At 32.7% G+C, this 20303-nt stretch overlaps 5 protein-coding genes across 5 annotated transcripts; 2 read left to right on the top strand and 3 right to left on the bottom strand.

Moving 5' to 3' along the window:
• Positions 1-386: 386 nt before the first annotated feature.
• On the top strand, positions 387-3608 carry LOC124929116 (probable pectinesterase/pectinesterase inhibitor 34). Its single transcript, XM_047469390.1, has 3 exons — positions 387-1477; positions 1860-1996; positions 2803-3608. The coding sequence occupies exons 1-3, from the start codon at positions 522-524 to the stop codon at positions 3498-3500; spliced, it is 1791 nt and encodes a 596-aa protein (XP_047325346.1). The 5' UTR covers positions 387-521; the 3' UTR covers positions 3501-3608.
• A 4751-nt stretch (positions 3609-8359) lies between these two features.
• On the bottom strand, positions 8360-11021 carry LOC124932651 (phosphatidylinositol 4-kinase gamma 3-like). Its single transcript, XM_047473314.1, has 3 exons — positions 10877-11021; positions 9088-10768; positions 8360-8857 (listed from the first exon to the last, which is right to left on the bottom strand). Exons 2-3 carry the CDS (start codon positions 10396-10398, stop codon positions 8480-8482), a joined length of 1689 nt encoding a protein of 562 aa, XP_047329270.1. The 5' UTR covers positions 10399-10768; positions 10877-11021; the 3' UTR covers positions 8360-8479.
• Positions 11022-12588: 1567 nt separating this feature from the next.
• LOC124929289 (rust resistance kinase Lr10-like) lies at positions 12589-13944 on the bottom strand. The gene is made up of 2 exons (XM_047469613.1): positions 13878-13944; positions 12589-13775 (listed from the first exon to the last, which is right to left on the bottom strand). The coding sequence occupies exon 2, from the start codon at positions 13714-13716 to the stop codon at positions 12658-12660; it is 1059 nt and encodes a 352-aa protein (XP_047325569.1). The 5' UTR covers positions 13717-13775; positions 13878-13944; the 3' UTR covers positions 12589-12657.
• On the bottom strand, positions 13822-14793 carry LOC124929690 (putative RING-H2 finger protein ATL21B). The gene is made up of 2 exons (XM_047470089.1): positions 14001-14793; positions 13822-13910 (listed from the first exon to the last, which is right to left on the bottom strand). The coding sequence occupies exons 1-2, from the start codon at positions 14791-14793 to the stop codon at positions 13822-13824; spliced, it is 882 nt and encodes a 293-aa protein (XP_047326045.1).
• On the top strand, positions 14786-17486 carry LOC124929288 (LEAF RUST 10 DISEASE-RESISTANCE LOCUS RECEPTOR-LIKE PROTEIN KINASE-like 2.5). Its single transcript, XM_047469612.1, has 4 exons — positions 14786-15979; positions 16073-16093; positions 16182-16211; positions 16288-17486. Exons 1-4 carry the CDS (start codon positions 15163-15165, stop codon positions 17370-17372), a joined length of 1953 nt encoding a protein of 650 aa, XP_047325568.1. The 5' UTR covers positions 14786-15162; the 3' UTR covers positions 17373-17486.
• The last annotated feature ends 2817 nt before the right edge of the window (positions 17487-20303 follow it).

Below are 20303 nucleotides of genomic sequence, written 5' to 3'. Positions count from 1 at the left end.
TCCACACATTTAGATCCAAAACCGGAGATCTAAGATTGAGATAATATATATATTAAAAAAAATCACTTAATGAACTGAACTGTTCTTACCCTTTACATACCTTACATGTTCATATGTTTTCCAATTATAATTTATCAACCTTAACCATAATAATTTCCTAAATTGTCAGTGAAACAAAACAACCGTTAGACTTACCATATTACATATGTTAAAGCAGATAAAAGAAAGAAAAGAAAAAGATGAGGATGAATAATTGACGAATTAACAAATGACACGTATATACTCATGGTCTCTCACATGAATCCTGTCTTCGTCTCTCCTCTTCTACAAACAACTACTAATACTAATTCTAATCCTCTCTCCCGCGTATAATATAACTACTGCCTCTCTCTCTCTCTCTCTCTCTCTCCAATCTCTCCTGATTAATCTCTCTCTCTCGCTTTCAATTTTGCAACGTGCCCATCTCTTTCTCACTCTCTCACTAAGCCAGACCAGCAATCCAGTCAGTCACAAGAACAACAATGGGTTACGGGAGGCTCGGATCCGCCGAGCCCAGATCAGGTCTTCCCAACGAAGAAGAAGATAATTACCCCGCCACCTCAACATCCACCGCCAAACGAAGTAGGCTCAAGATATTCCTACTCCTCTCCGTCACTCTCATTATAGCGTCGGCAGTCTCCGCCGCCCTCGTACTAACCCTCCGACCAAAATCATCAACCCATTCCTCAAATCAACCGCGCCTAAAACCAACTCTAGCCATCACAACCACCTGCAGCAAAACTCGCTTCCCAACTCTCTGTATCAACTCCCTCTTAGATTTCCCCGGCGCCGTTTCCGCCTCCGAGCAAGATCTCGTCCACATCTCCGTCAACATGACCCTCCAGCGATTCGGCCGCGCACTCTACGTCACATCCGAGGTCGGAAACCTCCACATGGACCAACACGAAAGAGCCGCTTACGACGATTGCCTTGAACTCTTAGACGACGCCGTTTATCACCTCTCCAAGTCACTCTTATCCGTCACCGGCGAACAGCAAGCTGCGGGGTCCACACAGGACGTTATGACGTGGCTGAGCTCGGCACTCACGAATCAGGACACGTGTGCGGATGGGCTTTCCGAAGTTAAGGGGTCGGTGAAGGATCAGGTGGTGCAGAGACTTACGGATTTGTCGGAGTTGGTGTCGAATTGTCTCGCGATCTATGCGGCCGCGACTGGCGGCGATGATTTCTCCGGCATTCCGATACAGAACAGGAGGCGGCTGATGTCGTCGTCGTCGTCGACGAATAGCGGTCGGCGATTTCCGACGTGGGTTAGCCGGAGAGACAGGAGATTGTTGGATGTGCCGATAACGGCTATGCAGGTGGACATTGTCGTGTCTCAGGACGGGAATGGCACGGTGAAGACGATATCGGAGGCGATTAAGAGATCGCCTGAATACAGTAATCGCCGTACAATTATTTACGTCAAGGCCGGAAAGTAAGTTTCCTTTCATCTATTTATTTTTAATTAATTGATTACTGACTGCTTAAATAATTAATTATAATTAATTGATTACTGACTGATTAGTTAAATAATTAATTGTGATTGGAGAGATGAATATAAAAATATTATTATCAAACGGCATCGTTTTGTTGGATTGGATGTGTCACGTGACAAAAGGTGTAGCCTTTTTGTTATTCTTAAGAGTTAAGGGAAAAGAAAGCTTTTGCATTGGTGGTTCCTTTTTTCCCCACCGCTTTATTAAATCCGAATCTTTAATCTTCTTTATATAAAATATTATTTTTTCAAAGTTTCGATTAAGTAAGTTTAATTTGATGAAAATAACACCTAAGTAATATATATGTGATATGACATTTAGGTACGAGGAAAATAACTTGAAGGTAGGAAGAAAGAAGACTAACTTGATGTTTATTGGTGATGGGAAGGGCAAGACGGTAATTTCAGGTGGAATGAGTGTGTTTAATAACATGACCACATTTCATACCGCATCTTTCGGTAAGTGAAGTCTAATTATGGCTTATTTTTTATGTTCATGATTTATTATTGAATAATTAAATATAATCTTATGATTATGGATTTGATCAATCTAATAAATATAAGAAAAAAAAAGATAGTAATTTCGAGAGAATGGGTCCACGCGGGAAGGGAAATAAGTGGTCATATTGCTTTAGCTCACTTACCACGTGCCCCAGTAATTGATGGGATGTAAGCCATCACCCAAACTTAATGTCTTGTTTGGTTTGGTGTTTTTTCATAACCAATAGTTTTTTTTCAAATAATTTGTTATTTGTGATCTGGGTGTTTTATATAAAATAATATTTTTTGAAAAATAATCCCAACAAACAAGCTCTTTGTTCATGATTTGATAGTCTTTTGAATTATTTTTAAATACATTATTAGTTATGAGTTATAAAAAAATATGTTATTTTTTAAAATAGTTTAATGGATAAAAAAATATATATTTTAATATTTTTTAAATAAGCCCAACTCAAACTTAAGAAGGAAGGCTTTAAGAGAAAGGAAACCAAACTGGCCTAGACTATCTCTGTTCAAGGAAACATTACTTTATTGTCCTTGTCCTCAAGCAGCATCTTTGATGAGGACATTTACATCTTTATTTAATCAATGCGATTTTTACATTATAAAGTTCATTATAATTACTCTCATTTGTTTTTTCACTTTTTCAATAATTATAATTACTTTTGTAGTTTATCATATGGAACCATCAATAATCATTAATTTAGAAATGCCTTATAATAAATATACTTTTCATAATAATTATCTTGCATTTCTATCATCAGCTGCAACCGGAGCCGGATTTATAGCTAGAGACATCACATTCGAGAACTGGGCTGGACCTGCCAAGCACCAAGCTGTAGCCCTTCGTATAGGCGCTGACCACTCCGTCATCTACCGGAGCAGTATCATCGGATATCAAGACACCCTCTATGTCCACTCCAACCGACAATTCTTCCGCGAATGTGACGTTTACGGAACAGTAGATTTCATATTCGGAAACGCGGCAGTAGTGTTTCAAAACTGTAGCTTGTACGCCCGCAAGCCCATGCCGTTTCAAAAGAACACCATCACGGCCCAAAACCGAAAGGACCCGAATCAGAACACTGGGATCTCGATCCACGCTTGTAAAATCCAAGCGGCTGGGGACCTACAGGCCTCCAACGTTAGTTTCGACACTTATTTAGGTCGGCCGTGGAAGCTTTACTCGCGAACCGTGTACATGCAATCCTACCTTGGAAGTTTGGTCCATCCTAGAGGGTGGTTGGAATGGAACACAACATTTGCACTTGACACATTGTATTATGGAGAATATATGAATACTGGACCGGGGGCGGGATTGGGAGGAAGAGTTAAATGGCCGGGTTATCATGTAATTAACTCGACGGAGGATGCAGGGAAGTTTACGGTAGCGCAGTTTATATATGGCTCGTCGTGGCTTCCATCCACGGGCGTAGCATTCTTAGCTGGCTTGTCTCTATAAATTTATTAAGTAAAATTTGTTTTTATTTTTGGCTTAAGAAATTATTAAGCTTTTTCATTGTATTATAAGTTCAAATAACAAGATGAGTCCATTTCACTTTTATTATTATTATTATTATCATTAAATGTATGTTAATAATATTGACATGGATATATATATATATATATATATATGACATATATTTGGTGACTATTTTTTTTCTCCATTTCATTATTATAATTATAATATGGGTCGTTTGCTTATTATTTAAGTCAATATATATGTGTAAAATTAGGATTAAAAACTTTAGTTTTATAGAGTATGCCAAAGAAAACAAAAAGTGACTTCATTAAATACTGCTTAGATTGAAATTTGAGGACATGTTTGTAGGGATTGGGTTAACATTTTCAAGATAAGCCATCAATATTTTTTTAATTTTTTATATATAAGATCATGGTTACAATAAATGTGAACATAAAACAAACAAATAAAAAAAGTTCAGATTATATTAAATTAATAAAACATTTGACACCCAAACATATTTCCTATTGAAAATGATAATTATTTTGTAAGAATAGCCAAATAGTCATTTGAGAAGAAATTGACAAAGAAAATTATTATTGTTATTATCCAAGTATGAATCAATTAGATGTGGTTCAATCAATCAGCATCTTTAATTAATGGGTGTTTAAGATTTGATATATATTTTTAAACAATTAATGAAATATTATAAAATGAGAGACATTTAGACATGATGAAACAAATAATGATATTATTGATAAATAAAACTTTAATATATATACATGGAAGCTTGCAGTTTAAATAATTGGATTACATGATTAGCTAGATCTATTTGAAAATATGTTTTTTATCTAAGAATAAATTTGTGACAAGGGGGGACAATGAACGTGGGAGATTCAATGTTTTCAAACCAGCTTTAATTGTTTGGTTGTTTGTGACTACTTTATGGTATGTTTGGTATTGATGTGACAATTCATTCAATCTCAATGTAAAAATAAAAATAAAAAATAAAAGAGATTAAAATTACTAGTATTTGCACGAATTCAATTCAATTTGAGACTAATTGGGACAAGTCAAAATTACTTAGCCGTTATGTTCTGGCGGTGAGCTGTATTGAATTATAATGTATGTGTGCCCTACGCTAATCAATAATGTGGACTCTAGTAGGTTTGTTTGTTGGTTGGTTGTTGTTATATTTAAATAAATAAATTAATAAAATAATAATATTAAAATTAACAGTTTCTGTCGGTGGACTGCCCTCCTCCCCCAAATTTTACAGATTTACCGCGCCTGCAGCTGTAAATTTAATTATGATCTCCACTATCAAGTGGTAATTACTAATTAGTCATTTAATACAAACTTGTTGTCTTTTAAACTAATTAAGGTGTATTATTTAATTTCTACAATATATGCATAAAATACTATTGTTGTTAAAAAGGTACTTTATTTTATTTTAATATTAACAAAAGTGATTTTAATTAAGGGACTCCCACAAAACAAGAATTCTTAAGTCATAAATTATTCCAAACAGATCTTTAAAGAACTATAATGTTTGTTACCTTGTCACAATCAATAAAAACGAGATAAAGGTATTAAATGTTCCATCTTTACTTTCTTTTTAAGTGGTTAATCACAAAATCAATGGAAAGTGATTAAAGTATATATCAAATAGACCAATTAAGATATGTTGAAGGTATTAATACATTTTTTTTTCAAAAACAAACAATTATATATGTATATTTTTTCCTAAATTGGAAATAACTTTCAATACACTTAATTTACTTACAGGAAGTTGAAGGTTATGCTGTCTTTTTTTACTTGAAATTATTCTCACTATCATAAACCCTTTAAAATTAGATATATATTTTTTTTAATGAGAATCAAATAAAATAATGATGAGCTTAAATATCTCTAATCCAAAATTTTAGGCACTTTTTTTTTTGTGAGCACATGCTGAATTTTGTTATTCAATGATAGCTATAGTAGTACTATATATAATAAAGTTATTTGAAATCTCAAGTACATTAGTAGATATGAGTTATGACTGGACTTTGATTTTGTAATATTTATAGCTTTTTAATTATTAAAATTATCTATCCGTAGCATTGAATTATTATTATTTTTTTTCTATGCTCAAAATATACATTGAATACTCATATTAGTATGTAGCCTTTTAAGAATAGTTGGGACAAAGATGTGAAAGTGGGCAGTGGGCTGAATCATTGTGTGTAATGTTATAACTCATTTTTATACTCAATATAGAAAAAAACCACTGTTTTTGTTTTTTTTACTGTTTATTTGTTTTTATTTTAAACATTTAGTTAGTTATAACTCAATTTTATACTCAATATAGAAGAAAATCACTGTTTTTGTTTTTTTACTGTTTATTTGCTTTTATTTTAAATATTTAGTTAGTTATAACTCATTTTTATACTCAATATAGAAGAAAGCCACTGTTTTTGTTTTTTTACTGTTTATTTGCTTTTATTTTAAATATTTAGTTAGTTATAACTCATTTTTATACTCAATATAGAAGAAAACCACTGTTTTTGTTTTTTTACTGTTTATTTGCTTTTATTTTAAACATTTAGTTAGTTTTATAAATAATATTTCACGTTATAAAGAAAAATATAATAAATACTCATAAATTATAAATATTTTGGTATTAATTATATGTGTATAATTTTGTGTTTGGTTTAAGGTATAAAGACACTAGTTTAAAATTAAAATGACATTTTTTTTTAATTTAGTTAAAGTGATTAAATAAACTTGTTTTTTTTTTTAATTAATTATTATTTAATATTATTAATTATTATATTTTCAATAATTAATTAATATATATAGTTAATTGTAATATATATTTTCATGTTATAATTTGTTTAAATAGATAAATTAATTGTATATATATATATAAATAGATACTAATTTTTAAAAATATATTATTGTCTTAATTATTAACTTTTATAATAATAATAATATATAAAAAGATAATAGTATTAATATTAATAATTTAACTTAGAATGTATAATAATAGTATTAATGAAAATAGTAATAATTAATAATAATCATATTATTTATTAATAAAAAATATGTTATTATAATAAATTATAAATATAAATTAAAAGGAAGAAAAAAGAATTCAACTATGGCCTTGTTCGGATTAAAAAAATAAATAATGATTAGTGTTGATTTTGAGTAAGTGATGATTATTTTTGGTAAAAAGATTAAAAGAGTATTGATATATATAAATAAAATAAAAAATAATAATTTAAAATAGAGAGTATTTTAGTATTTTGGTTAATGAAATGAGTGATGTGATTGTTGAAAAGTGATTGATTTGAAAATAAATTTTGGTTGAATTTTTTTAAAACCAAAGAGAAGCAGACAATATAATTTAGGGGATGCATGGTTCAAATAAAAAAAATGAGAATAAGATTGGGATTAATAGAGGTGTGAAATGAGAATGAGAATGGGTATGATTAATAAAATTGTAGTGTTTAGTTAAGAGTTTTAATCATTCTTATTGATAACATTTGGATTTATAAAAGAAAAGTTATAAATATAATTTTATTATTAAAATTATGATTAATTTTTATTTTATTTTATTAAATTAAAAATATAAAATATTATTATTTTTATAACATAATTGTTTAATATTTATAAAATATTTAATTGACATAATTTAATAAAATATAAACATTTAATATTTTTTCATATTAATTATATTTTTTCAAAATAAAAATAAAAATTATTAATTATATTTTTTCAAAAAAAAATAAAAATATTTATAACAAAAAAAAAAAATTAAATATTTCAATTTTTTACTAATTATAAATAAATAATTATCTATTAAATATAAATAATATAAGATAAAGTCTTTCAAATATTATATATTTTAAATTAAATATAATATTTTATTTAATAATATATTATAACATGGTATAATTTTTTTAATAATAATTTTTATTAAAATATTTTATATTTAATTTTTTAATATTTTTTTATATAAAATTGTTATTTTATTTTTAGTTTTATATTTTAATAAATTAATTTTAATTTTATTATTAATATATAATATTTAAAATTAATTATATAAAATTAGTTAATGTAATTATTACTAAAATTTTATTTTAAATATTCCTTAATATTATTTAAATAATTAAAATTATTTATTCATAAATAAATAAAAATTTATTATTATGTTAATTATAAAATAACGTAATATATAATTATAAAATATATATATTATATTATAATTATAATTATGAGAGAGAAAATAGGAGAGTGGAGATAATGTGAGAGAAAAAATGAGATTTATTCCTCCAAATTTAGAGAGGATTGGATTGGATGATTCCTGAGTATCGGTAATCAAATTAATATCTTGGAATCAAAACCACCAAACATCTCAATCATTCCCTTTTCAATTCCTGAGTACAAAAACCACCAAACATCTCAATCATTCCCTTTTCAATTCCTGAGTACAAAAATCACTTACCAAGCATGCCCTTAAAATACTATTTAAGGATATTATATCATTATCATAGTAGAAACTATCTTATGATATAATAATATTAAATCAATCCTATACTACTAGAGTCTATGAACAATTATTTCTAGTTAGCAGCTTAAATAGTATGACTGAGGTCGCATGTTAGAATTCCCCTAAAACTTGGTCTAAAAAGGAAAAAATAACTTATGTGAATTGTTAGCCAACAAGATATAAGTTAATTCCGCTCTAAATGCATCATTTAGAGCGCGCATCTAACTCGCAAACACACTTAACTAGGCACAAAACCCGTCAAGCCAGGACCTCGCTAAACTTGACCCATACAAAATAAGACCTAACCAAGAAAAGAAACATGTGATTATTTATATATAAGGGCATTCCAGTCAATCCCATTACACAGAGGAGAATTATGACATTCTCAAATATCAACATCTATTAATCAGTAAAGTTCTTCGAGGTATCTGCAAATACATCAATGGTAAAGTTCTTCGAGGTATCGATCCATGATACCTGACACAGATTCAAGGAATGTATCTTCACTAGTTTCTGGAAGCACATATTCTTGAGCTTCTTGAACAATCTGCTCAATGACCGATTCCTTTTTCATTGTTTGCCTGCACATGATGCTTCCAATTGCATGGGGATTCAGTCCCCTCTCTGCTCCTTTTTTAAGAAGCATTGTGGATATGCGAAGAACACGTGCACACTCCAATGGCAATTCCCATCCGTGAAACTTCAGAAGCTCAGAATCCTTGTCTGCATCAAGTGATTTTATGTACTCAACTGTGTCTTTGGAGAAGGGTTGCCGGGCTTGAGGCCAATAGAGCCAGTCAAATGTGCAATCTTCGAACTGCAGATGAAGAAGAAGATTAGGAAGATAACCAAAGCAGACACAACAAAATTGGTAGTTTCAGAAGATTTGACAACACTGGATTGGAAAGTCTCGTGATTACATTTTAATTTTTTGGTTGGGTTTTTTTCAAACAAGGCCTTAGAGCAATTGAGCTACCATGGTTGGGTCTTTTCTATTGACGTTTGAAGTGCAAAATGAAAATAACACAAGATTGTAACTGTACTTACATTGACAGGAAGGCAATATCCATGATCTATTGGAGTCAAAACAATCTGACCTTGCTCAGAATCCCTGCTAACCAGAATGTTTCCTGCATGCCTGTCTGCATTGGCTAACCGTATATCTAAAACACATATCTTGTGAACCTCCGCAACTGGAAAAACACCGGGACCCATTTCCTCACTACTCCCGCAATTCTTCACAAACTTCTGCATTGAGCCAATCTTCATGCAGCCAGATTCAAATGAATATCCATCTGGATGGTTGAATCCTTTGTGAAGACATTTGACCATAACAGTTGGTGGAACCCCAGCAAAGCCCTTGTCTTGACCACGCTTGGGATGATCCAAAAGATAAGCAGCCACTTCTCTAAGAGCTCCTTCCCCTACACGAGTACCTTTCTTCAATCCTTCGCCATCCGATGATAATGGAAGCCCTTGAGGGTTATTTATAGCCATTGGCTCCTCATCGATTGGCTTAAAAACTGATAAAAACTCTTCACCAGATGAATGTTGCATGAAATAAGCACCTCCTGACCCCTCTACCGATCTTATTGGCTGCAGACCTCGTGCCAACCCATTAATAGTTGCATCAACAAGATCCTTAATCCCTTTTGGTAATTTCACTTTTGGGTTAACAATTAATGGTTCAAGAACAAAGTCTCTCTTCGACGGGTTCCTAACTACAAGGTCATGCTCTTCTCTATCCACAGATTTGTCTATTGAAACTACAATATCTTTCTTGACATGTTTGGCCCTTACTTTTGCTGATTTACGGACTAGTAGGTGGATAACGACGTCATTTTTCATACAAATGTCCTCCACGAGTCTTTGATCTTCAAGCTCCTCATCGTCACAAAATAGCTCTTGATCATTGAGATCAAGAAATCCTTTGCCTTGCTTAGCGATCTGTTGCTTCACATACAGTACATTTCTAAACCGATCAACATGGAAACTGAATTCCTTTCCACAAACCGTCCTAACATTAATGGATCGAACATCAGACAACCTAATGACTAGATGCAACACGTTACCATCGCCTACACCATAATCTTGAATAAGAGAAGTATCACGAGCCAACTCTTTTCCTCCGAAGACAAGTTTCTGTTTCTTCACAAAGAAACCCTTGGATGTCTGTATTCTCAGCTTAACAGAAGCTATTGAATCCGATTCCAAAATATGCAAGGGAACAATTGATCCTGCAACAGATAGGTATATAAAAATCGACTCCCTTAACCTCGGATCAGCCTGCCCTGATAGACCAGGAAAATCTAAAGAATCTTCAAAAACAGGACTAGGAGCCACACTAGCAATCGACATTGCTGTCTTCCTTCCAGACACGGATCTGTTTCTTACTTGTAGCAAGAAAACTTCGGAATCAAAAGTTGGTCACTATTCATGGGAACTTTCACATCATCGACTGTAGACTCCACCAAACTAGCAATAACACCGACTCTCCTTCCAGAAACGCAATAAATGTATAGAAAAACTTGAGATTAAAACTCCAGGCAACAACAAGTATCAGTTCAACATAAAACGCGATTGCATGCTAAATCTTAAGCGTAAGGAAGATTCATCTAGGAAGATCCAAGCAGATTGAAGAATGAAAAACCTAAATGCATGTCCATTCATCAAAGGATTGAGACCGAACGGTTCCGAAGCAGAATCCAGAATCCAGAATCGCAATTAACTGTAATAAAAATATGCAGAGTTACACCGAAATTTAAAAACCTAAGATGAGAAAGAAAATGTAATTGATTCTTAAGATACGATAGATAACGAAGAAATAGAAACTTACAACAATTAGGGAGACAACGAAGATAAGATGGATCGATCGATCGATCGCCAGAACGAAGATCGTCATTCATGTTCATGTACCTGATATCTGATCAGTCGTCATCAGACCTTCATCTAAGCATTCGTGCATTTCTTTCTTTCTGGTTGCCTTCATATGCAATGAGACCGTACAGACGAGGAATATTGTATAGAGCTCGATCTTCTCCTCCAAGATTTGGTTAACGGGAGCGGCTTAACGCCGTTACATTCCTAATATTTTTTTTTTTCTTTCTAGAAGCTACCATCAGATAATTGTTTTATTTTTAAATAAAATCAAATAATTATATCATTAGTTATCTTGTTTGGGTTGCTTAAATCATTTATTTTATTTAAATTATATAATATTGTTATTATTTATTTATTTCGTTATTTATTTTTGTAGACCTGAGTCACCTGACCATGAATAGAATCTAATTCGTGATTCGATTAGTTAAAGATTCGATTCATCAAGAATTCGAAATCTTCATTATAATTGAACAAGGTTCGAAATTTAAATTAAAATTTATAATAATAGTACATCAAATATGTTAGATTTCTTTTTGAAAAATGGGAGGAGGGGTCAGTGGGTGGGGCTCACCAAAATATTCCTAATATTTTAATTTATTTTATTTTTTATTTTTAAAGTTGCAAAAAAATTACCATTTTATTAGTTTTTTAAATTTGCTTTTTTAAAATTTAAATTTTAAACATTTCAATCTCAACTCTATACTCCACTTATTAAATACATTCTTTAAATTATATACATTCTCCCTTAAGTTTACTAATAAATATATTCTCATAAAACATGAAGATTATATTGAATCTAATTTTTCACTGATTTGTATTTATTCTATTTCGAAAAAGGATGAACGTTTATAATGAAGCTCAAAAGAAAGTGTTAATTCAAATCCATAAAAGGTAAAAAAAATAATCTTGGTTACTTTTTACTAAATTTTCTACAGAAGAACAGTATATCTTTATAATTATATTAATTATTGTAGTAAACAATAAGAATTCAAAACCGGATATTAATATTGTACTTATAATATTCATTTGAATAATAAATATTTACACAAAATTAATTTGGAAAAATTACAAACTCAATTATCTAATAAATGTTCTAAAAAAATTAGAGGTTTTAAATTTTTTTAATTAAGTATTAAAATTATAGAATTAATTCGACTTTATTATTATTCGATACCAATTCGAATCGGGGTCCTTCGAATCGTGGTCCCTTCGAATCGTGGTCAGGTCTATCGAGAAGGAAGGTTACCATGGCGCCTCCAAATAATCCAGTGAAGAAGATGCGCGCGGCCGAGAATGGTACACTTGGAAGGTTTCAACAATGGAGAGGGGCTTTTGGCCATTTTAAGCTGGATCAAGGCTCAAACGGACGCATAAACCCTATCTCCCTTTTCGCTCCTGATCACCTTCAATTTAGGGCAACCGCGATCTGAAGATAAGAGTCGTTTTACAACAAATTAAGCTGTTGGACCTAGCGGATTCTCTCAAGAATTCAATGGCGACAAATCTCCAGTCCTAGACTGTTTTACCTTGGAGCTTCTTAAAAAAAGGTTTGTCCTTCATGTGCAAAGCTTTATCAGCTCATTACTTCATTTAATCAGAAGTTAGTCTTATATAAATCTACTTGCAAAATTCTTGATTAGGACTGCCTTATGGGCAATAATTGTGAAGGATACACAATTACTTTTATTTATAAGCATCTACATCTCATACATGATACATAACACACGTTTGATTATCTCATTCTGATTCAGAAATAATCTCTAAACTACTAGTAAATGTAACCCTACCAACTGTTCCCATGTTGGTGGTTGGATCAGCTGAGGCAAATGGATACGGAGGAAGAGTTAGCGCATTCCCATCCCCTTCTAACATCTGAAGGACAACTTTCATTGAAGGTCGATTGCTTGGATGCCATTGAATACACCAAAGCCCCACAATTGAGAGTTTGTTTATGATCTTTTTGGAGTTCTCATCCGCTTCATGCTCATTCTGAATTTCCAATTCTTCCCCTCGATCCAAACTCTTATAAATCCACTCGGGAAAGTAAGCATCACTCTTATCTTCATCTTGAGGGGCATTCTTCCTACCTCCGACCATATCTAGTAAGAGCATTCCAAAACTATAAATATCTGATCTATACGACACGTTTCCAAAATTTCTTGAGAAAACTTCGGGTGCAATATAGCCTATGGTACCCCTAGCAATAGTCATAGAAATAGCACTTTGTTCCTTGGAGCAAAGCTTGGCCAAACCGAAGTCGGAGATCTTTGGGAGAAAGTTACTATCTAACAAAACGTTGTGTGGCTTAATATCGAAATGGAGGATTTGTTGATCACAACCTTGATGAAGATACTGAATTCCTTTGGCTATTCCCAATGCAATCTCTTTGAGCTTTTCCCAGCCAAGAGATTTCTTCTTTCCATCGAAGGATATGAACTTGTCTAGGGATTTATTCTGCATGAACTCGTAGACGAGGGCCCTTTTGACTCCGTCAGCGCAATAGCCAACCAAACGTACAACATTAACGTGGTGAATTTTGCCCATGGTTCCAACCTCATTGATGAACTCATCTCCGTTTTCCTTGGCATTGTTGAGGATTTTAACCGCAACGAGAACATCATTGGAGAGCTTTCCCTTATAAACTACACCATATCCACCTTGTCCAATCATGTCTTTAAAATTATTGGTAACCTTCTTAATATCAGCATAGGAGTATCTGGAGGGTTTAAGAGCTTTATAATCTTGCAAGAATTTCTCAATCTTTAGTTGACCCTGCATCTTCTTTTTGTTGTGCATATGGTCAAAGGACACGAGAAGTACTCCAGCAAGCAGAATAAGACTAGTGAAAATACAACCTGCATGTACAAAATTATTTATATGCAGATCACCCAGTGTTGAGCATTAGAGTTGAGAGAATGGGGTAAGGAGAATTGTCATAATGATAATAGTAAAGTTACCTCTAATTATGATATTCTTGATGCTATTAAAACCTGCAAATGCAATTGAATGATAATGGTGTTAGTAAATGCAGTAAAAAAACATTATTGCAACAACAATGCATGTTACTACATGATACACACCTTGATTATAATTACTATTCCGATTTTGTTCGGCATAGAACCTCACAAGTCTATGAGTAGGAAGAGGTTCTTCTCCTAGATAACACTCTGTTTCAAGTCCCTCTCTGTTGTTGGTGTTGTTGTTCTTCCTTATTCTACAGAGTCCCTCTTCTGTTTCGCAATCTCCACACATTGGCTTTGACCAACTCAAAGTCAATATACCTAAGTTCCACAATTGGGCATTAATAAACTTGCAGGGCCATAGTGGCATTTTGTAAAATATAGTGTCAGAGGAAATGGCGTGGTAGACTTGCTGAGTTGAATCACTTGTGCAATTGTTGAGAAAAGACTCGTAAGATGAATAAGACATAGCCTTAGGACAGCTCATTAAGTAATTCTGGTAAGAGAAGTCCCGTGTCAGTGGTTGTGGTTGTGGTTGGAAGATAGAGGCAGACAAGTTGAGGTTTTCAATTATCTTCACAAAACAACAATCTGGAACGCTCGCGTATATCAGCTGATCTTTATAATCTATGTAATCAATGACCACATCTGATGATGATGATGAATAAAGAGGGAGATTGAGGATGGTTTGGTTGCGGGGAGAGCAAGAGAGATCAAATCCAGGATAGCCGCAGTGCTTGAGATGCCTTCCCTTAAGCCTGAATGGAAAGCGGACGTCGAAGTTAACATCCTCCCCGCATGTCTCTGGCTTGCACTGATCGTCATCGTAGTCATTTGATGAGGTGGTTTCAATTCCTCCCTGCCCCTGGATTAAGAAGAAGAAGAGAGACAATAGTACTGCTCTTGCTGCCATTACTTTTCTCATTCATTCATTCAAGAAACTTTTAAATAATATATTTCATCCTCCCAACAATTTCTTGCCATTTTCACAATCAGTAGTGACGTTTTTGTCTCTCTAGTTGACTTGACTTGTGGAAAAATGGTAGAAAAAGATGGGTTGAATTCGAGCCATTGCATGTGGAAGATATATATGTCCAGAAACCTAATTTCAGAATCATTTACATTTTTGTCTCTCAAGTTTGACTTGACTTGTGAAAAGTAGAAAGATTCAAACCCCAATATGACGTATTAAATTGCAAGGGGAAGATGTCATATATGCCCAGAGCCTTAATAATAATTACATTCATCAGTACCTCTCCTCTCCAACATCAATCCCAGAAAAATGAGTCTAGCATTTTACCTCCTCCTATCTTGTGCTTCTCTTCTTCTGTTTCTAGTAGTGGAGTCCAGTGCTCGGACATATTCTTCTAATTGTAGCAGTCCATCTTTATGTGTAAACAACGGGGTGAACGTTAGCTATCCGTTTCGCTTCAGAGGTGATCCAGAAGGCTGTGGAATTCAAGACTTTGAGCTGGAATGCGAGAATGAACGGACGGTCTTATATATTGGCACTGCAAGATACTACGTTTTGGGAATCAACTATGACAAAGGTACAATCCGACTTATCGATGAGGGCATCCAAATGGGAAACTACTCCTCTCTCCCTATCCATAACCCAAGCCTATTGCCTTTCGAATTTGATGGTGGTTATTATAGACTTTATAGAGGATATTTGAACAATTATTATGCAATTATAGCAAATATTAAGTGCACAATTAGGCCTATGTCAGAATGGGAAGATGGAGAGCAATATTTTACTTTAATGAATAATATCACATCTTCTTCAGAAGCCAATGCTCTTAATGCTTCTTCTTCCAACTATACTAGCTACGTTTTGTTCGGCATTTTTTCACCATTCAATCTGAATATTAGCATACTCGTGGGATGTGGCATAGAAAGCGTGCACATGACAGTGGGGAGCTCACCTCCATCTTGGTGGAGAGAAAGGCGGAGGACCAACTCTTCCATATTATTCTCGCACTTCCATAACGAATTAGCTTGTGGATTTGAGTTGACATGGGATTTGTGTTATTTGTGTAATAAGGAAGGGACTTACTGCAGTTGGCCTTGCATCAATTATGGTTACTCTCATTATCAACGTGGGTATTATTAGCATTATGAAAATCTAATTTCTACTTAAAGTATATATGTGTTGTTCATGATGGGCTAATGGACCATTCATCATTATGCAGGTCTGATGTACTTTATCCAAGGTGACTATTAGTTTCTTTCGTCTTCCTCTTTTCTCCATTACATTAAGTCTTGCAGCTCACTTTTCCACTTTTTTTCCCTTTCCTGCAGATGATGTTCTACCAAGATTGGCAAAGTTCGGTAATAACTGTTTTTTAAACAATTTAATGTTAAAACTATATTTTCAAAACGTTTAATATCTTATTTCTTCATTCAGGTGAATTCCTTGCAGCAAGGACATTTTTTGGGTGGCTGCTACTTTCCATTTACCTAATATACAAATGCAGAAGAAGGCATCTGTCGGCCTTTGATTCTATCGAAAGCTTCCTACAAAGCCACAATAACCTGGCACCCATTCGCTACTCCTATTGGGAAATTTGGATGATGACAAAAGCTTTCAAGGAAAAACTAGGAGAAGGAGGCTGCGGCTCTGTCTACAAAGGAATTCTTCGCAGTCATCACCCAGTCGCAATAAAATTGTTGGGCAAGAGCAAAGCCAACGGGCAAGATTTCATAAGCGAAGTCGCCACAATCGGAAGAATTCACCATGTCAACGTGGTTCAACTTATTGGATTTTGCGCTCGAGGATCCAAACGCGCCCTTGTGTACGACTTCATGCCCAATGGTTCCCTAGAGAAGTACATCTCCTCCTCGCATGAGGGTGAGTCCACCGCCTCTTCTTCTTTGAGTTTGAGTTGCGAACAAATGTACAGGATCTCGCTCGGTATCGCAAATGGTATCGAGTATTTGCACCGAGGCTGTGACATGCAAATCCTGCATTTCGATATCAAGCCTCACAACATTCTTCTCGACGAGAACTTCGTACCTAAAGTTTCCGACTTTGGCCTTGCAAAACTGTATCCAGTCCAAAACAGCATAGTGTCTCTCACTGCAGCAAGAGGGACCATGGGCTACATGGCTCCGGAGCTGTTCTACAAAAACATTGGCGGGATTTCTTATAAGGCTGATGTTTATAGTTTTGGGATGCTATTGATGGAAATGGCGGGAAGGAGGAGAAATTTGAACGTGCACATAGAAAAACTGAGCCAAATCTATTTTCCGTCGTGGATATATGATCAATTCAAGGAAGGGAATGAGGTCAATATGGGGGAAACTAATGGGGAGGAGGCGGAGATGGTTAAGAAAATGGTGATTGTGGCCTTGTGGTGCATACAATTGAAGCCCAGTGATCGGCCTCCAATGAACAAGGTGGTTGAGATGCTCGAAGGAGAGGTTGAGTTATTACAAATGCCTCCAAAGCCTTTCCTCACTCCCTACGAAATGGGAACGGAGGCCAATTAGTTAAGAAAGTTTGTAATTTGTGCTTTATTTCTAGTTAATGATGCAATTTTTTATTTTGAATAAATGATGTATAATATATAGTATAATGTGAAATTTTATGTGTATCTGGATGTTCATCCCTATGTTTCTTTCCAGTAAGTTTTATCATTTTAAGTCTATCATATAATTGTATAGACAATTTGAACTTATCTTTCAAACTATAATTAATGATGTTTTTTTTCTTGTTGGATATGGTTCGAATAATGATGTTATAAACGATGTCGGGAATAATGTGTCAATAAATAAGTGACATCAAATTCAGGCTCTTTATAATAAAAATGTGTATAAAATTATGTTTCATTCCTAAATAATTAAGAAAAAAACTAATTCTAGTAAAAAAAATTTAAAAATAATAGAATAATTCACTACCTTCAATTCACAATAGTGACATTTTTATTATTTTATATTAACTTGACTTGTGAAGAGAAGAAACATGATCATTCAATAAATAGACATGTTAATAAATTGTAAAAAAAGAAGAAAAAAATGTATATACAATGTTAATAAATTGTTATATTTTTGTCTCTAGAGAAGACTTGACTTGAGAGGCACCTTCACCAACCCATTAACATGGCAGAATTATACCATTATTTGTTTTTAAGTTCAAAGATAGTATGTGAAAAGGAGAAAATAATATATTTTTTTTATCTATATGTATTAGTTTAAAATTTTCATAACATTTGTTTAATTTCAATTCAAATAAGAGTCTAATTCATTTTTTTGCCAAAAATAATTTAATAATAAAATAATTTTTATGAAAAATTAAGAGTCTTCAACCCATTTATTTTTTCAATTTTTAGTATTTTATTAAAATATTATAAATGAAAGGTAAAAACTGTGTTATTGAATCTTTAAATATTTTTTTATTATTTTTTTTATATATATTTTGTTATTTTACAAGAAGTCTAATATTAAAGATTTTTATATATTAATTCTTATAAAATTTTATGGTTGTATTTTATAAAATTGGTATAATATTAATATATTTTTATATATAATTATTTAAGAATATTTCTCTCTATATATAAATTTAATATTGATATTTTTTTATTAATTATATATATAATATTCACCTGTTATAAATTATTTAGATAATAAATTATTTTTTTATAAATTAATTTAAGATTTGAATTTATTATACAAATAAATATAATTTTATATTGTAAAGCATAATATAAGTAGGTATTTTGAGTTTTGTAAAGCATTATTATGAAAAATAATTATTCTTAATTTTTAGTTTATTATATAAATTTTATATTATGTTAAACAAATATAATGGTTTGTATTATCATTAATAAAATAAGTAATTTATTTTATTAAATATTATGTTAATAAATATTACATTTATTTATTTTTCTTATATTTGATTATTGGTAGGAAGATGAACTTAGTGTTATTAGGTAGCCTTACGAAGGGATATTGCATAGGTTTACATTGTCGTCTCCACCGGCCTTATCTATCTATGAGCTAATAAAACATAAATAATTTTGATTTTAAAATTTAGAAATATATATTAAAAAAAACTATATAATACATTTTAATTACTCTAAGATCTAATAAATTTAATACATTTAAAATTAAATTTTGTTATTTTTAATATTTTTAATTTATGTATATATAATATATTTATAAATATATATATTTTAAAATCAAATATACCTTCAATCTTATCAATTATGTTACATTGTACCTTGTGCCGTGTAAGTGTTACAGTTGTGCGGTCATGCTAATATCATATATCAAAAAAATGGCTTGGCACTGTGTATTGACTATTGACCTTATTAAAGTAAAATATATATTTTTAAATTAATAATTATAACTTTAAAAAAACAATATATATTTTATTATTTTAAACACATATTTTTGTTATAATAAATATCTTGGTGATAAATAGTACAACTTCATCGTAGTATCATGTATCAGAATTATTGAGAAATTTGACGAAATAGCTCTCAGGTTATTTCCAAATTTAGTATAGGCCAAATAATTTTTTCAAATTTAACTTTTTGCCTATGGAAAAAGACTTTTTTACTCTCAAATTAAAAAAAAAAAAATCAGTTTGTTTCCTTCTCCCCTTCAGTTTTCCCTCCCTCTCCTCTTTTCATATTTCCAAACCGCCTCCTCCCCGACGACGACTGATCCAAACCCACGACCCACCTCTCCCCGACGACGATCCAAGCAACGAAACCCCACCGCTCCCCCGACCCCCGACGACGATCCAATCAGAACGAAGAATGATCATCGGTGTGAAGAACGATCCAACAAAACCAAGGAAACCGGAATGTCTTCAACATTTATGTTAGTTTTCTGTGTTTTCGTTGCCTTCGTCGCTTTCGTCGTTTCATCGCTGAAATAGAAGAATGTTTAGGGTTTCGTCGTTTAGAGTCTATGATGTAGGTTAGGTCGTGGATTAATGATTTTAGAGTTTGGTTGATTGGTTTTACGGTGGAATATACATCTGACGAAGGCGACGATGCATCTGTTGCAGACGACTACGATAGATGCATCGTCGCCTGCAACAGCCTTCGATAGCCTGCAACAGCCTTTGATAGCCTGCAACAGCCTTCGATAGCCTGCAACAGCCTTCGATAGCCTGCAACAGCCTTCGACATATGCATTTTAAACTCAAAACAATTCAGTCAGCCTTCGACGATGCATTTTAAGCCTGGTTTTGTTGGATCGTTCTTCGCAACGATGATTGTTCTTCGTTCTGCTTGGATCGTCGTCGGGGGCTCGGACAGTCGTCGGGGGAACGGTGGGGTTTCGTGGCTTGGATCGTCGTCGGGGAGAGGCGGTTTGGAAATATGAAAAGAGGAGAGGGAGAGAAAACTGAAGGGGAGAAAGAAATAAACTGTTTTTTTTTATATATAATTTGAGGGCAAAAAAGTCTTT

The sequence above is a fragment of the Impatiens glandulifera genome, chromosome 3 (assembly GCF_907164915.1).
Source record: "Impatiens glandulifera chromosome 3, dImpGla2.1, whole genome shotgun sequence".
NCBI lineage: Eukaryota > Viridiplantae > Streptophyta > Magnoliopsida > Ericales > Balsaminaceae > Impatiens > Impatiens glandulifera.
The sequence above is the reverse complement of the archived record's forward strand: the minus strand, read 5'-3'. Positions and strand labels throughout refer to the sequence as shown.

Excerpts from the sequence above, each read along its gene's own strand:
- LOC124932651 (XM_047473314.1), bottom strand. The coding sequence starts at position 10,398 with ATGTCGATTGCTAGTGTGGCTCCTAGTCCTGTTTTTGAAGATTCTTTA. Across the intron at positions 8,858-9,087 it reads GATATTGCCTTCCTGTCAAT|TTCGAAGATTGCACATTTGA; the intron begins GTAAGTACAGTT and ends CTTCATCTGCAG.
- LOC124929690 (XM_047470089.1), bottom strand. The coding sequence starts at position 14,793 with ATGGCAGCAAGAGCAGTACTATTGTCTCTCTTCTTCTTCTTAATCCAG. Across the intron at positions 13,911-14,000 it reads GAATAGTAATTATAATCAAG|GTTTTAATAGCATCAAGAAT; the intron begins GTGTGTATCATG and ends TTGCATTTGCAG.
- LOC124929288 (XM_047469612.1), top strand. The coding sequence starts at position 15,163 with ATGAGTCTAGCATTTTACCTCCTCCTATCTTGTGCTTCTCTTCTTCTG. Across the intron at positions 16,094-16,181 it reads TCTGATGTACTTTATCCAAG|ATGATGTTCTACCAAGATTG; the intron begins GTGACTATTAGT and ends CCTTTCCTGCAG. Across the intron at positions 16,212-16,287 it reads ACCAAGATTGGCAAAGTTCG|GTGAATTCCTTGCAGCAAGG; the intron begins GTAATAACTGTT and ends TTCTTCATTCAG.
- LOC124929289 (XM_047469613.1), bottom strand. The coding sequence starts at position 13,716 with ATGCACAACAAAAAGAAGATGCAGGGTCAACTAAAGATTGAGAAATTC.
- LOC124929116 (XM_047469390.1), top strand. The coding sequence starts at position 522 with ATGGGTTACGGGAGGCTCGGATCCGCCGAGCCCAGATCAGGTCTTCCC. Across the intron at positions 1,478-1,859 it reads ATTTACGTCAAGGCCGGAAA|GTACGAGGAAAATAACTTGA; the intron begins GTAAGTTTCCTT and ends TATGACATTTAG. Across the intron at positions 1,997-2,802 it reads ATTTCATACCGCATCTTTCG|CTGCAACCGGAGCCGGATTT; the intron begins GTAAGTGAAGTC and ends TTCTATCATCAG.